We start from the raw sequence: 16247 nt of genomic DNA, 5'->3' as shown, positions 1-16247 counted from the left end.
TACCATTCAGCGACCAAATTGAGTTCCTTAACCACACACTGATTTTCAATTGTACCCTTCGTAGATGTGTCGGACTATGAATGTGTCTATACAGACAGCTCTCGTCATACGACGACGTAAGATAGATAAACATAATAATCTTAATGTATCATATAAAATAATAATACTAATATTTAACAGTACCGCAATACAACATATTTCAATTTATGAAAATTTATCTCTCTGCAAAATAATTTTGTCTTCGTAAGACAATATTTTTTTTTTGTTTTTATATAAAATTGTAAAGTTTTCGCCAATTCATTTTTAGTTGAAGATCTGGCCGTACTAACCGTACTAACCGCCTGGCTGGCGTTGTCATTCATCGATATAAAATATACCCATGAGTATATTTTTATTAATAATTTGAAAGCATTTATATTTATCTGCTAACTGTACTTTTTGGAGTAATTATATTTACATAAGATGAAATGACACTATCAGAAAACTATTTGCTGTTAGATATCGTTCACAACACGCGTAAAGTAGGCGACACGGATGAATTTAAAATATTTATAATGAACCTTATTTCATTAGATATAACGGTTAGAATGCTCTATCAGATACGAGTTCTTCTATAATATGACATTTGTTAAGGGGTGAACGATAGGAGAAACGAAATAAACAAGATGATGTCGATTCGTTAGAGTGTCTGTTACTTGAACGATTTCTTCATGATAAAATAAAGTAAAAATTTTTTTTAAATTGTCAAAAGATTATATTTGTGTCTGAGGTAATTAAAATCTAAAATTGAAATGATATAGGTTAAGTAATTTTAAATCGACATTTGGTTAACTTAAGCTATGACAATAGCACAAAGGTTCAATTTTTACATCGCTCGTTAGCCAAATATTGACTCAACATAATTATTAATAGTCAGAAGACGGGAATTGTATCAATTTATAGTCTGCTCCGACTCGAGACAATTTTTCCCAGATTCGAAGTAATCAAATTCCGCCCCGAACTTTCTTTTTATAACATCTAATAACTATTATGCTATATATAAACTATGATAGGACATTTGTCATCGGGAAAAATATATCAAGTCATTTAACTGTTTTGGGCACACTTTTATATCATTAGCTCTTAATTTTAATATCTAAAGACTGTTTTTTGTTGATTGATTGATTTTGGCCACAGCGGAGAACCTGAAAGTAGACCAGCTAACTACTTAGGATATATTATAATGCGCAAGTGTGTGATTATGCACAGATGCACTCCTACAATCCGACGTGACGGTAAATCCAACACGACTGGAAAGAGTTTAGGCGCAGGACCAACGGCTTCCCGATTGTGAATTGCACAAAACCCAATAACTTTCATCTAAAATCGACCTCGTTATCTGCGGCCTCATATGTAGCCAATGAGACCAATGAGGTAGCTAAAAACTTGACTATTTTGAGTATATACGACCTATAGTAACAATTTTATATTAAGTCTATCAACAGCCTGTCTGGAAGAAATACTTCTTATTGCTAAGATCCTTTGTCCCCCTTTTTATGTAGTCCTCTTTCTTTGTTTGTGTTGTGTTCATATATCTATTGCAAGTTCAATTATATATATATAACTATGTTTTATCCCAGTAATTATGTTTCAGTTTAATTTCATACAATTATGTTGAAATTATTACTTAGATTATTACCAAAAGAAATCTTGGGTTTCTCTTTGGATACATTTTCAGAACTAATCCGGAATCTGAAAGGTCGCAAGACACGAATGCCGTTGGACACCTTTCGATGCAACATTCTGCACTTGAACTCTTTTCGGTTGTCTTGGATTTTCCGTCCCATCGGATAATGAAAGCCAGGAAATAAAGAGAGCACTTATGCATAAACTGAGCAGTGGGCTCATCTCCCATGACAACGCCACCGTACGAAATCTATCAGGAAGAGATCATCATCATCAATAATATTAATTCTGACGACATTGTTTATAGAATATATTTGAAGCAAAGTCAGGTTATGGAAACTAAATAAATTTTAACAGTGCTGAGTGATATTTTATTATCTAATCCGAAACAATAAACCATAGTTTTATATAATTTATATAATATATGTAATTTAACATCATATGTACGAGGAGTAATATTCATTGTAGTGTCGATTCTCGATTAAGTAACAAAATGGAGGAATTCAAATTGAAAAAATCTGCATTTTTAGTGCAAATTGCATCAACAATGATAAGTTAGTTGATTTACTAAAATATAGTATATATAAATAGATTTTACTATTAGATTTCCGTTATGGAGTACAATCATGACGATAGATTAGACAGATATTATAGTGTTAAAGTGATCCCAAATACACGTGCATTCTCATGGTCTGATGAGACGGGATCCCGATAGGACGTGACTCTGGGTCGTGGACGCGTGAGGTGAGGGCCTCACGTTTTCTATTTCAGACGGCCTTAAGGAGGATGGCAGCCGGGATGGCCTCGTGATGCTGTACGCAATAGCGAGGAGTGCGGGGGGTGAGATTACGGTCGCCCCCTAAGAAAAGCTCCGCTGAACCTCGAGTAGAGCACTGCACGGGACGTGGATGCGTTATATTGAAACGATCCCACAGCCAATTCAATCCGTGCAGAGGACGGCCATTGCGGTGGTTTTAGTGGGTGGGAATCCCACATAACCCGGTTTCCCCAAAGGGGACCGGATACGCTGAAGGTTTCCACTGCGTGAAAAAAAGGGGATCCTGGCTCCACCGAATCAAGTCAAAACAAATTGTTTACGTGTTTTACGAGTGTTTAAATTGTTGAAAATATTTTTTATAACTTTAGTTAACCGTAGCTAAGTTACATACAACATCGAACAAATTTTGTCTTTCTAGTTGCCAATCTCGTATCTCTCACTGGATTCATATATGCTTGGCCATCATACACATTTGCGGTATTTAAATCAAACGAAACAATACTGGACGCACCCATGACGACTGCGCAATTATCACTATTGGGAAGTATTACAAACATTGGAGCGTTGGTCGCAACGCCATTTTGTGGATACACTGTTGACAAGTTCGGAAGGAAATACTCCGCTATGCTATTCGGCTTACCATATGTGGTGAGTTACATAGGCAGATAAACAATACGTGGATATACGTGAAATGACTACATTTGGCATAAATCGATTTCGTTTTTCTCGGCATTCGTTACCAGAAATATATTAATATTGTTATGATTAAGGAATATTTATTCTATTTTTCATCTCTCTCTAATTGTCTCTCCTTCTAATCGATAGTTGTTCGTTGGATTTCAAAGAAACATTTATTTAATAGTGTTACTTTTTTAATACTATTACAGGTCTACTATTTCTTATTTGTTTATAATTTATTTAACATTGTTTTGATACCTACTACCGATCCCATAGTTTATTAATGACATAGCCAAAGTTTGAAACACTATGAGCCATATTAAATTAAGGTTTAATATTGTTAGATTTATATGAGCCATATTAAATTAAGGTTTAATAATTTCAGATGACATGGGCGCTTATCTCTGTTAGCAAATCTGTATACGTGATAATATTTGCTGTTGGATTAGCAGGCGTTGGAGCCGCAGGGCAGGCAGTATCGTCTGTGTTCATATCAGAAATATCCCACGATTCCATTAGAGGAGGTCTAACGTCAACGACTGTGTCTGGATTTTTCGTTGGATTATTATTTTCCTATGCATTGGGGGGTTATTTATCTTACTATAATGTTTTGTATGTTCATTTAACACTATCAGTTTTTTATATAGTGATGTTAGCGCTGTTAAAGGAGTCACCGGTGTTTTTATTAAAATGTGGTAAAGAAAAGGTAATCTTTTTATTATTATAATATTGTTTAAAGATTTTATTGCAACATTGCGATGATAACGTCTTGAGATCTTAGCTGGCTTAGACTTGGCAGTTGAGTTTAAATTAAATAGAAAATTTATTATACTGTAATGCAGTTAAATAATGTATTTTGAAATTGTTAAAGCGCTTTATATCGCTATATAATCATATGGTACAAATTAATACACTTTCTTTCTTTGCTGAATGTAGTGAAGTTTTTAGTACAGCTAATGACGGGGTTATATTATTTTAGGAAGCTGCAGAATCGATTGCTTTCTATCATCGGTTCGAACTAAATTCGAAAGAAATAGAAATTGAGATAAAAAAAATTAAACTACAGTTGGATCCAAAGATAAATTTAATATTAGAAGCTGGAAATGATGGTGAGTGTTTAGATGTCGATAAATTATTTTTAACAACTTGTTAATGGGCCGAAATCAGGTGGGTGAACCGAGATGGCCTAGTAATTAGAACGCATGCATCTTAACCGATGATTTTGGGTCCAACCCAGGCAAGCACCACTGAAGTTTCATGTGCTTAATTTGTGTTTATAATTCATCTCGTGCTCGGCGGTAAACGAAAACATCGTGAGGAAACCTGCATGCGTCTAATTTCAACGTAATTCTGCCACATGTGTATTCCACCAGACCGCATTGGAGCATTGTGGTGGAATATGCTTCAAAACCTTTTCCTCAAAGGGAGAGAAGGCCTTAGCCCAGCAGTGGGAAATTTATTGCTAATTGGTTTAATTATATTTTTTCAATGTAGTGGAAATGCGTTACATGTTGTCGGTTAACATATATTTTTATTTAAGTTTTTCCGCTAACGATTGCATAGTAAAAAGGAATCAGCGTAACTCAAATAAAACTATTTTCTGGACGTAATTTGATAACAGACGACCGTTAAGACTATTCAAAAACTCTCATAAAATTTCATTGTAAAATTTAAGTAGCTAGACAAACAGAAGGATATAAATTAAATTTAAATAACGCATAAGCGCGATATATACTCAAAGCAACCTACCTTTGATATCAGTAATAAAAAGTTATCTGATTCTAGATTTCAGATATCTGTCTCTTTAAATGTATTGACATAATATGCTTCAACGATTTAATTTATTTGTTTGAATGATACGAAAACACTTTCAGCTAAATTGCAAATGTGTGAATGTTATACAATTAATACGTGTAAACATTGATTATAATCGCAGATTAGAATCAAGGTAAGCAAAGTGTAAACGAACACATAGGACCTTTACCTGAATCTTGTCAGCTTTATATCCACCTAAACTTAGGCTATTTAAAAATTTGGCACGATAAGCTCAAAAAAAATATCCAATGATGATGTCGTCTTGACCAATTTCGACCACGGTCGTCAATCTCAGACCAGAGACCAGACAGGTACGCATGATATTACAGTGCGCAAGTGTGTCCGCAAGTAAAGGTGCAATTTTTATTCTCTCAGTCTTATGACTTATCGGATTATTCCGATGGGATAGTTCAGGCGCAGGAACAAAGGTTTCACTTGATTCCTAAACCAAGGGAAAATACGAACTTCCGATTTCAAAACTCACTGTTACTACTTTTTTTGGCGCTTGAATTCAGATCAGGCTGGGTTTAACCTTATGTTTGAAGCCTATGGACCTGCAGCCTTATATCTAGCCACTAGAGCAATGAGGCAGTCGCTGATTCCCTAATACAAATGTATGAGAGTTTACTAGTTAAAGTAGGAAGCTATTGCTACTATTATAAATTGCCACTTGGTTCTATTTCATTAGTTGATTCATTCAAATGAAAACTTTAATTACGTTTTTATTTCTAAAAATCTCTATAAATATTTATGATTCATATCCAGCTACACAAATCAGTTCAATCAACCAATATAGTTTTTTTGTCAATTTATTTTAGAAAACCAGACGAGCTAAGGGTAGTATTTGGCGGGGGGGTAAGTTATGCGTGGGGTCCTAAGTGAGTAATCCTACTCATACGAAATCTTACCACAGGCTGATATTTTTAAGTAGACTTTTTATTCATCATGATACCTGATTATTCCATTCAACGTTAGTACAAATAATTGGATCAGGATCCAAATCATACTCTGAGTTTAAGTTTGTTATTTAATCGTATTTTTCTTTGAAATGTTTTAGATGCGAAAGTAACCGCTGAACTTTTGGACGATCCGCTAAGCTTCACTACAAAAGATGAAAAACGAGAATCAGCGTGGCAGTTTCTAAGTATGTTTTTTTTTTTTATGAAAACAGACGTCGATGACAAGTACGCAAAGATCTTAGCTTTATATTATGTTGTATGCTTTTCTGATCATCATCAGTTTAAAGTGTCAATATTATTTTAAAATCCACCTAATATATTAAAAGGAACTTATTAATACATTGCACCTGCATCATTGCCCACGTGTGAAGGGGGGAGGAGGAATTCGTTAGAATTTTAGGTGCACTACCTTCTATTCTGAGTTCCTATACAAAATTTTAGCTATCAGTTAAGTAGTTTGGACATGAAAGCGTAACAAACCAACTCACCAATAATATTTGTGAGGAGGTTAAATTACACTTAAATTGCAGGACGATCTGAAACATCGAAGAACGCATTGCTCGCAGTTCTTATAGTGATGGCGATAACGATTTCAATGGGTTCCATTGTTTTGCAAGTGTACGCGGAACCTCTATTTATGGAGGCTCTGCCCACGATGGATCCAAATACTTGCTCTATATTACTGGCCGTGGCCTACTTGGTCGCAAGTTTGGTTTGCGGTTGTATGTTAGACAAATACGGTAGAAAGGTAATTTCTTTATTTTGGTTCATATAATACAATTTTTAAAGGGTTCAAAAGTAAACAAAATATAGAAAGCGTCTAATTAGAAAAATAGATACTAAAATAAAATAATTTAATTCTTTAATTAGAATACAAAAATGAAAATATCTATATAAACATTGTTGCAAATTGAAATCTATGATACTGACATAAGTAATGTTACGTCCTCTTTGCTTGTAGTTATATTGGCTCACTCACCCTTCAAAAACAATACTAAGGTGTTACTTTTTTATGGTAGCGTATCTGATGAGTAGGTGATATTCAGATTTGCAAAAAGTTCTCCTACCAAGTAAACCCTACTCATCACTTAAACAGCCGTGGAATAGCAGTAACATATATTGATTTGTTTCGATTTGAAGGCTATGAGCCAGAATAACTAAATGCCATTATACACCTAACGATTATCGGTGTATTGCCGTTGAATGGAATAATAGAAGAAGACACCATTAAGAATATTTGTCATTTGGTTTTCAGTCACTTATGACAGTCACATCTATGCTATCCGGCATCTTAACGTCATTACTCGGCTCTCAGCTCCACGTACACTGGGCACCGCATTGGTTCACAGCATTTTGCATATATGGTTATTCCTTAGTCTATAACCTTGGAGCAGCCGTCGTCCCGTTCGTACTGACCGCTGAGGTATTTCTCCCTGAGGTAAGAGAGTTAATTAATTTTTTTAATTACAAGAACATGAAAATCACTGTCAAATCAATAGTCTAAAAGTAAAGCGGGCGAAAATGCAATTGCCAAACTTCGCATTCGGTTCAAACCATATTCGGCCCATCATGGAATATACAAGAGGGATCCGACAAGTACTTTTGACTATAAAAGCATTTCACTAGCCATTAATAATTGATTTAACTGAATCGGAAAATAACTCAAATATACTAAATATTCTTCTTATTCCCAAAACATTGGACGCACGAGCTGCACAGTGACTCTAAACAAACCATATGTGGACGGTTGAAGCAAGTTGTTGACGACGCCTGCTCTAATAATGAGGCAAAGAACAGTATATTCCCACCCATAGTACAGTATATACCCATCCCAGTATAGACCCACCTGGAAAGTAATTACCACTCATACAAATTGGCATTGTATGAAATATTAACTGTGCCTTAGATTTTAAGATTGTTATGGTAACATGAGACTAAATAAATAATAATATAAATGATAAAATACGCTAATATGTTGCGTCAAATGAAACGATATAAACATTGGACAACATCAAATACATTACTCTGATCCCAATGTAAGTAGCTAAAGCACTTGTGTTATGGAAAATCAGAAGTAACGACGGTACCACATACACCCAGACCCAAGACAACATAGAAAACTAATGAACTTTTTCTAGATCGACTCGGTCGTGAATCGAACTCGGAACCTCGGAGTGGCGTACCCATGAAAACCGGTGTACACACTACTCGACCACAGAGGTCGTCAATGCCATAAGACTTTGTTCACCATATTAAAGTGTTTTGTATTTCAGGTTCGCGGGCTCTGCAACAGTTTCTCAATGGCATGTATGTGGATCATGAACTTCGGTACAATCATCGTCTTCTACCCCTTAGTACAAATCTTTGGTCTTGGACCTATATTCTACGGCTTCTCAGTGGTGTGCTTCCTAGGAGCAGCCTACAGTCACTTCTGCCTTCCCGAGACGAAAGGTCTATCAGCTGATGCAATACAGCCGCTGTTTTTGAAGAAAAGTAGAAGGAGGTGTCAACCGCGAGTGTAGCTGTCAATTATATATTTTTAAGTACCGTTGTCTTATTTTCCTTAACCCCTTTTTATGAAATGGAGTTCCTTTGCGCGGCTTACAGTAGAGAAAACTGTCCGAAATCGCTTTGCCTCTCTTTTTATTTCTCATTGTCTCTTTCTATTATATGCGGTATTATAAAACATCATTTTAATTTATTTTGGTTATTCATGAGCGATTTTTAATAGCAATTTAAATATTTCTTTTCATTTAATTATTCTGTTTGTTAATTTATTTCATTGTGTCTTTTATTTAATACTTAATATGTGACAAAAGTAGCTCCGTTAGAACCAACGAATTTCCATAATGAAGATGAAGATTACTAAACAAATTGTCATTTATTTCTATTTTCGGAAACAGTTTTCCGTTATGAAGATGCTTTAATTTTGTTTGAGTGAAAAACTATTTATTGTTTATAACTTACATTATATAGCAAACGTAATATGTTTTATTGGATTACAGAAAACATTAGATAATTTTGATTATTAGTAAATGAACGCGAAGTAAATAAGAAAAATAATAATCCTATCGCCTGTTGAAAGGGTAATAATAAGTAAAAAGATTTGTTTGGTGAATACGCACATCACATCTGTGCCCCAAATAAAAATAGTTGAATTTTGTTAAAAATTAGACAAATTTCAACCATGTGATATAGTAGTTTAATTTAAAACGTACATAGTTATATTGTTAGAATTTTTAGGAATAATAATAAATAATATAAAATTAATATAGCGCCTGATTCATTTAATTAGCAAATACGTTAAAAACAATAATAGCTTTTTTATATATGATTTGATTTGAAACATGATGTTTTGGCTAAGTTATCATGAGCATTGATGAACCTGGTCGATATAAATTCTGATCGAACCTGGTCAATATAAAGTCGTCTATAAATTTGTTCTGACCTGATTGATTTTGTGCTATAATGAACAGAAAAAAGTTATTAAGCAAAAAAAAAATCTCACTTTTTTGCTTATAACTTTTTAAATATTAAGTTTATGGTAAAAAGTCACATAAACATAATTGTAGCCACAACAATTTGCTACAAATTATGTCCTTACAAATTTTCCGTACAATTAATAGTTTCGGAGATATAGTTAAAAATATGTTTCCACCCCTTTTTTCTTCAAAAAACGGCGGGCGGGGGACAAGTACGGCAACCCCACAAACTTGGGGTTAAGGTTGTACTGACACCCCCTACATGTCCCACAAATAAAATTGCGTCCTCTAGAAAATGTTCAGTTTGACTCTAAAATTTTAACATTTCAATGGACTATACCTATATTATAGGATATTATAATAGTATAAGACCTTAACCTTCCATTCTGATAAATAAATTAAAAGTAAAACATTACTTAATAAACTTTGAAGTAAATAACACTCATTATGTTGTTACATTGTTCAATTTTATATCATATAAAAGCTTGACGAGAAATTTTCAAGATAGTTTTATGTGTTCTCGAATAGGCCTTTTCGGCATAATTAAAATCCATAAAAAACAAAAAAACAATTTTATGCAAAATGGTTAGTCCATAATAAATCTAGCCACCTCGTCTGTTTTTCTCTCTATAAAACGAAAATAGAAATTACTATAAACATGAAGTCACCCAAATCAAATTGATATAATAGTACATGCTGTAGCTATTTAATTATTGTATTTTTTACGACATTAAACTTTATCTTAAAATAATTATGATACTTATTTAAATTTTGATAAAACTAAAGTAATTTAAATCAATATTTACAGCAGAGATACGCTTATAAAAATTACAACCTTGTAATGACGTCGAATTTTTATTGTGATTCGATTCTTGTAATCTAGTATTCAGAATCCGTTATCTTTTTTTGACGAAGGCACACATGCGGATTTTGTTTTTATGTTAGATTTGGCAAACTAGGAGGAGGCTCACCTGATGGAAAGTGATTACCACCGCCCATTTACATCTGCAACACCGGGGGGCTTGCAGGTGCGTTGCCGGCTTTTTAGGAAGGAGTACGCTCTTTTCTTGAAGGTTCCCAAGTCGTATCGGTTCGGAAAAACCGCCGGCGAAAGCTGGTTCCACAGAGTGGTTGTGCGAGGCAGAAAATGTCTTAAAAATCGCGCTGTTGTGGATTTTCGGACATCTAGGTGGTGCGGGTGATATTTGGAATTCTGACGAGATGTCCGAAGGTGAAATTCAGCAGCCGGGATTAATCCGAATAATTCCTCGGAACATTCCCCGTGAAAAATTCTGTAGAAGATGCACAGCGATCCAACATCTCTACGCAAAGCCAAAGGATCAAGCATATCGGAAAGGGCTTGAACGTCGATAATTCGAGCCGATCTACGTTGGATACGGTCAAATGGAGCTGGTACTGGGGACCACCCGCCCAGAGGTGAGAGCAGTATTCCATGTGAGGCCGAATTTGCTCCTTGTATAGGCTTAGACGATGGGCCGACGTGAAATACTGTCTTGCCTTGCTGAGCACACCGAGCTTTTTTGATGCCAATTTGGCTTTGCCTTCCAATTGACCGCGGAACTGAACGAGGCTCGAAATATCGACGCCAAGTATTCCGATACTAGCTGTGGCGGCTAACGGAATGTTCTCAAATCGTGGAGATACGACAAATGGTGTTTTTTAGCAGTTAACGCGCAAACTTGCGTCTTTTTGGGGTTGAAATGGACTAGGTTTAGCCAACCCCAGTTCGAGACTTAGTTTAATGAAGACTCGATTTCAGACACAAGTTTGTTCCGGTTTTCTTCGACGTTTCCCCGAGAAATATTAGCACGGCCGGTGTATGAGGTGTCTACGGTGCTGTCGTCTGCATAGCAGTGAATGTTACTGATTTGCAACATGTCATTGATATGCAGAAGAAACAGAGTGGGTGATAGAACGCAGCCTTGTGGAACACCAGCATTGACGAATTTTAAGTCGGAGCATGCACCGTCGAAAACGACCTTGATGCTCCAATCTGCCAAAAAACTAGTAATCCAATTACATAATTTCCCGGGAAGCCCATAGGAAGGAAGCTTCGAAAGAAGCGCTTTATGCCATACGCGATCGAAGGCCTTCGCTATGTCCAGACTGGCTGCTAATGCATCCCCCTTGCTCTCAACTGCTTCCGCTCATTTATGAGTAAGGTAAACTAGAAGATCACCGGCTGAGCGACCCCGACTGAAACCGTACTGGCGGTCGCTAATCAGCTGGTACTCCTCTAGGTACCGCAGGAGCTGGCAGTTAATAATGGACTCCATTACCTTGAAGAACAAGGAGGTGATGGCTATGGGCCTATAATTGGACGGGTCTGTTTCACGGACGGAAACGGGGGGGCCACGTTTTTGAAGGATGTAGAGGCAGAATTATATTCCTTTCTGAATGCGCTGGTATTTACATCACGAGACGCCGATACATTAGCCCAGTCTTGGTAGCGTTCCCATTTTCGGCGTGAAGCCGTTTTGCAGAAACGACCAAACCAGGGCTGGGACTTGCCACCGATGGGGACCGCAGAATACGGAATGAACAGTTCCATACTCTGAAGCACCACATCGGCGACAGAGTAAGCAACAACGCTCGGATCATCCGGCGAGAAACAAACCTGCCCCCATGGGTAGGATGCAAAGAAGCACCGCATCCCATCCCAATCTGCTGACTTGTAGTGCCACACTCTGCGGTAGCCCACGAAACGAGGTCGTGAGTACCGCGCAACCGGCACTGTACTCCGACCGAGCCAGTGGTCCGACGAGCCTAGAGGGGGATCGACGATAAGCGGGTAGCCATCCGGATGGTCCGGATGAGCGGTAAGAAAGAGCAAGGCCGGCTTCGCCGTCTCAAGGTGTAAGTGAACAGCGTTTAAGTTGGAATCGAGTCCCCTTATGTTGCAGAAGTCCACAGTGTGGGTGGTAGGGGTTGCCTTATGATGCCTGCTCCGCTTGCCCCGAATAGTGGCAAGCGCAAAATTGCACCCCCCCAGAGTTCGGTGGGCAGCCTGGACATCCCTGCTCAGGTGGTGTACGTCCTGAGCATGGACGCCCAGAGAGGGATTCTCCACCGCAGTCGCTGAGTACCCTCCTGGGGTAATGAAACCAAATTCTGCACAAACATTATGTTTTGCGGCGGAGGGGGATCGGGCCTTCTGGACTCTCACATACCGGACGAAACGCGGAAGCATAGCTACCACTTTACGCCGATTTTAAGTGAGAGAGTGGTACTTCCCCGCGCGTGCCGGCTCATTCGGCTGCAGCCCGAAGGTATGCAGTGTGGCACTACCACTAGTCATGCCAACTTATGATTGATGATTTATCGATGTCTTTCTGATCGATTACGGAAATGGTTACCATTCTCAACGCAGAATGACGAACTACGCTGGCAATGTTATAAGTGTGCGCAAAAAAGAGCATCAACTCTCTATTTATTCACTCTAAGAATCCGATTGGACGGCAATACGATCTGAAAGAGTTCTACACTTCTGACAACTTCCAAACTTCAGGCAATTTGAACTGACCACCTCGATATCAGCTTCATAAGTAAGTCAGATCACCACTGAATGAAAATAGTCACTATCGTTTACAGACATATACATTTCAAGATTTATCATTCGTCAATTCGACAAATTCATTGTAATTTCACTGGCTCAACCAAAACATGTAACATACTTTCGATCGGCAAAATAAATACTACAAATAATACAACACTATAATGATAACTCATTTTATTCTTCAATTTTCCTTATCTTATTAATATATGTATAATATGAATTCCGGGCTTGAACGAATCAAAACAAATCAAATAATAATTCCTTTTAAGCATTTCACTTAATAATTGTTACATTAAAAACTACATGCGTTCTATTCCAGTGTGCTATCTCGGCTCCTTATTGTACACATGGCGAAATAATAATACACATAAGCTCCCCAAACATACATTATATGTACATATAGTATGTCACACGACGTTCGTTAACTAAAATTTGATTTGTCGAACCCAAACCTAAAAAAATGGCAGCCTTTGATGGCTAAAATGTTTAATTGTACCATTTCAATAGTAAAAGGCTATTTTCAGTACTGGACAGAAATAAAATTCTGGTAAGCTATTTAATGAATGAAATGCTGCAAATCTAATCCTGAAAGAGAGAAAAAGCCTTAGCCCTTAGCATTGGGATATTTACTTTTATTTTGTTATTTCAAACCATCGAATTACGTAAGAAAACAGTTTTGCAGTAATTTTGAATATCTCCTCAAAAACTATGAACCGCCGATAATTTATCCACAGATTTCTATCTATTCTAAGAGAAATTTCTTCAAGGTTATAGTCAAAGTCGAAATCTTTATTTAATATAAATGTTTTAAACGCTAGGCTTTTAGAATGTGAAATATGTAAAGGCTCGACTTGAGGGTGAGACCAACGCGTATAGCATGACGGTAACGGTTACTTGGTGGTAGGGTTTTGTGCAAACCCGTCCGGGTATGTACCACCCACTGTTACATCTGTTCTACCACCCAGCAGCAATACTTAGTGTTATTGTGTTCCGATTGGATGGGTGAGTGAGCCAGTGTAGGCACTAGGGACATAACATCTTAGCTCCCAATGTTGGTCCTGCAGTGTTCATGTATGAAATGGTTAATATTTCTCATAGATAGCCCATTTGTTAGATCACCTACCTATCCATCCATCCAAATCCATCATGCCTCCTCACCATATTTAAATAAATATCGATGTTTCTCATCGGCCGAGTTCCATGATGGCTCATAATTTTATGCCAAAGATAATATTGATTTACAATAATGTTCTACAGTATATTTTTATTTGAATTAAGTTGGATAAGATCCTGTCATACCAAAGGCGTAAATTGTCACACTATTAGATCTACCTTTAAGTACTTTGTTGATATTATATGTTTATATATTTAATAACCGTTGTATAATATATACTATAGAGTATTAAATAACGAATGAGCACATCAAGGATTTGGCCTTTTACATAATCCTTATAACAATACAGAAAAACCTAACGCTAGATAACATCGCGACTTCAAGATTTGCAAATCTTACCAAGCTTGTTCAAATATATGATAAAAATTATTATTTTTAGACGATTTATTGAAATTAAAACGAAATGACATATTGTTTTTGCCAATAATCCCTTCCAGATAGTCTCTTTTTATGTCATATAGGCGGACTGGCAGATGGTACATGATGATCACCACTGCTCAAAGTCATTAAATTAAAATGTTATGCATCTTGTGCCTGTAGTTACACTGGCTCACTCACAATTTTAACCGAAACACAACAATAATAAGTATTGTTGTGGGAGAAGAACCCAGACGGGCTCTATCAGCAAATATTGTTGATTACCTCATTGAACTTATTGATAAGGTTAGTGTATGGGCAACCTGTTCTTCTATCGAAGAGAAGACTATAATCAGGCTAGAATATACCAACTCATTTCAATAATTATATTTTTCTTGGAGTGAATCAGATTCGTGGATACACATGTGGAAGATTTTCATCGGATGCGTGCAGGATTCTTTTGGCACCGATAACCGAGAAGCTATGTAGAAACGGGCTGTCATAGTATGGGCACATTATGCGGAGGAATGAGGACCATGTTGTTAGGAAGGTCTTGAGCATGGATGTGGATGGGTATAGAGGTAGGGGACGGCCAAATAAACGATGGATGGATTGTGTGAAAGGCGACATGTTACTTGTGAGATGACGTCAGACAGAGAAGTATGGAAGACGACATGCTGCGCCGACCCCAAATAAAATTGGGATAAGGGCAGGAGGATGATGACGACGTGCAGGATTGTTTTACCGTCCAACACTAAATACACGGGGATTCGGTTCGGTTTAAGACTAAAAAATCCGAGAGTTAAGTCAGTCGAAATAATGTCTGCAAAAACCTACCTTAAAAGAACCCGATTTTTAATTCTTTAATCAATTATAATTTTAAATTAAATAATACGATATTCATATTAGCATTACTTGAACTGCACGTGATTGTGTTATCTCTGAATAATTTATAACGACGCGAACCTGTTTTGTATATTTCATTGCATTCCAAGATCAGTTCGCCTTATCAGTATTGTATCATTACTTTAAGTTTAACTAAATTATTTGATGATACAATATTTTGTGTAATGCAAACGATGTAAACGATGTTATCACAAACACAATTTGTTTACAACAAAAAATCTAGATTTGTATACTATGAGAGATCAAATGTGTTATTAACCTAAAGTAATTTAAAAATGCTAAATTTTATGCTAACATTAAACAATGTGATCTTAACTGATGCTACAGTATTCCTAAGAATTACTTTATGACTTACCACTATAGTGGAATCTTTGGTCGGTGAACAGGACCGGATTTGGAGGTTTGGAGGCCCACAAAGGAATGGACGAATTATAAACATAATCTATGCATATGAGAATTTTTTGGCCAGATATGAACCCGTAAACTCCGGTTGCAATACAATGATATAACATCCATATAGCTTATTATCGGTCTGTTATTGAGAAAGGTTGAAGGTTATATTACCATATAATGTTTAAGAAACTATAAATAACGTTAAACAATATGAGAAATTGAGTTTAATAGAGGTTCGATCACAGTAAAGCAGAGCGGAAGCTATTATTAAACTTGATAAAGTTATTTATTAAAAAATAAAATTACTTTTCACTTACTTGAGCATTTTTATTTATCACTGCACAATTTATTTACAATTTTAAATATTTTATCCAGACTGTTTACATTATTAAAAAGAAGGTGATATACAGTTCCATTCTACTTTAACAGATCTACCCTCAAATTAGGGACAACTAATATTGAA

The 16247-nt window shown here is 36.4% G+C and overlaps 1 protein-coding gene across 1 annotated transcript; it reads left to right on the top strand.

Moving 5' to 3' along the window:
• The first annotated feature begins 2102 nt into the window (after positions 1-2102).
• LOC113399507 (facilitated trehalose transporter Tret1-like) lies at positions 2103-8460 on the top strand. The gene is made up of 8 exons (XM_026638656.2): positions 2103-2219; positions 2862-3091; positions 3507-3827; positions 4101-4230; positions 5994-6080; positions 6426-6643; positions 7151-7333; positions 8169-8460. The coding sequence occupies exons 1-8, from the start codon at positions 2159-2161 to the stop codon at positions 8415-8417; spliced, it is 1479 nt and encodes a 492-aa protein (XP_026494441.1). The 5' UTR covers positions 2103-2158; the 3' UTR covers positions 8418-8460.
• The last annotated feature ends 7787 nt before the right edge of the window (positions 8461-16247 follow it).

Source organism: Vanessa tameamea, chromosome 25 (assembly GCF_037043105.1).
Source record: "Vanessa tameamea isolate UH-Manoa-2023 chromosome 25, ilVanTame1 primary haplotype, whole genome shotgun sequence".
In the NCBI taxonomy this organism is placed as follows: Eukaryota; Metazoa; Arthropoda; class Insecta; order Lepidoptera; family Nymphalidae; genus Vanessa; species Vanessa tameamea.
This window is presented reverse-complemented; position numbering and strand designations above follow the sequence as displayed.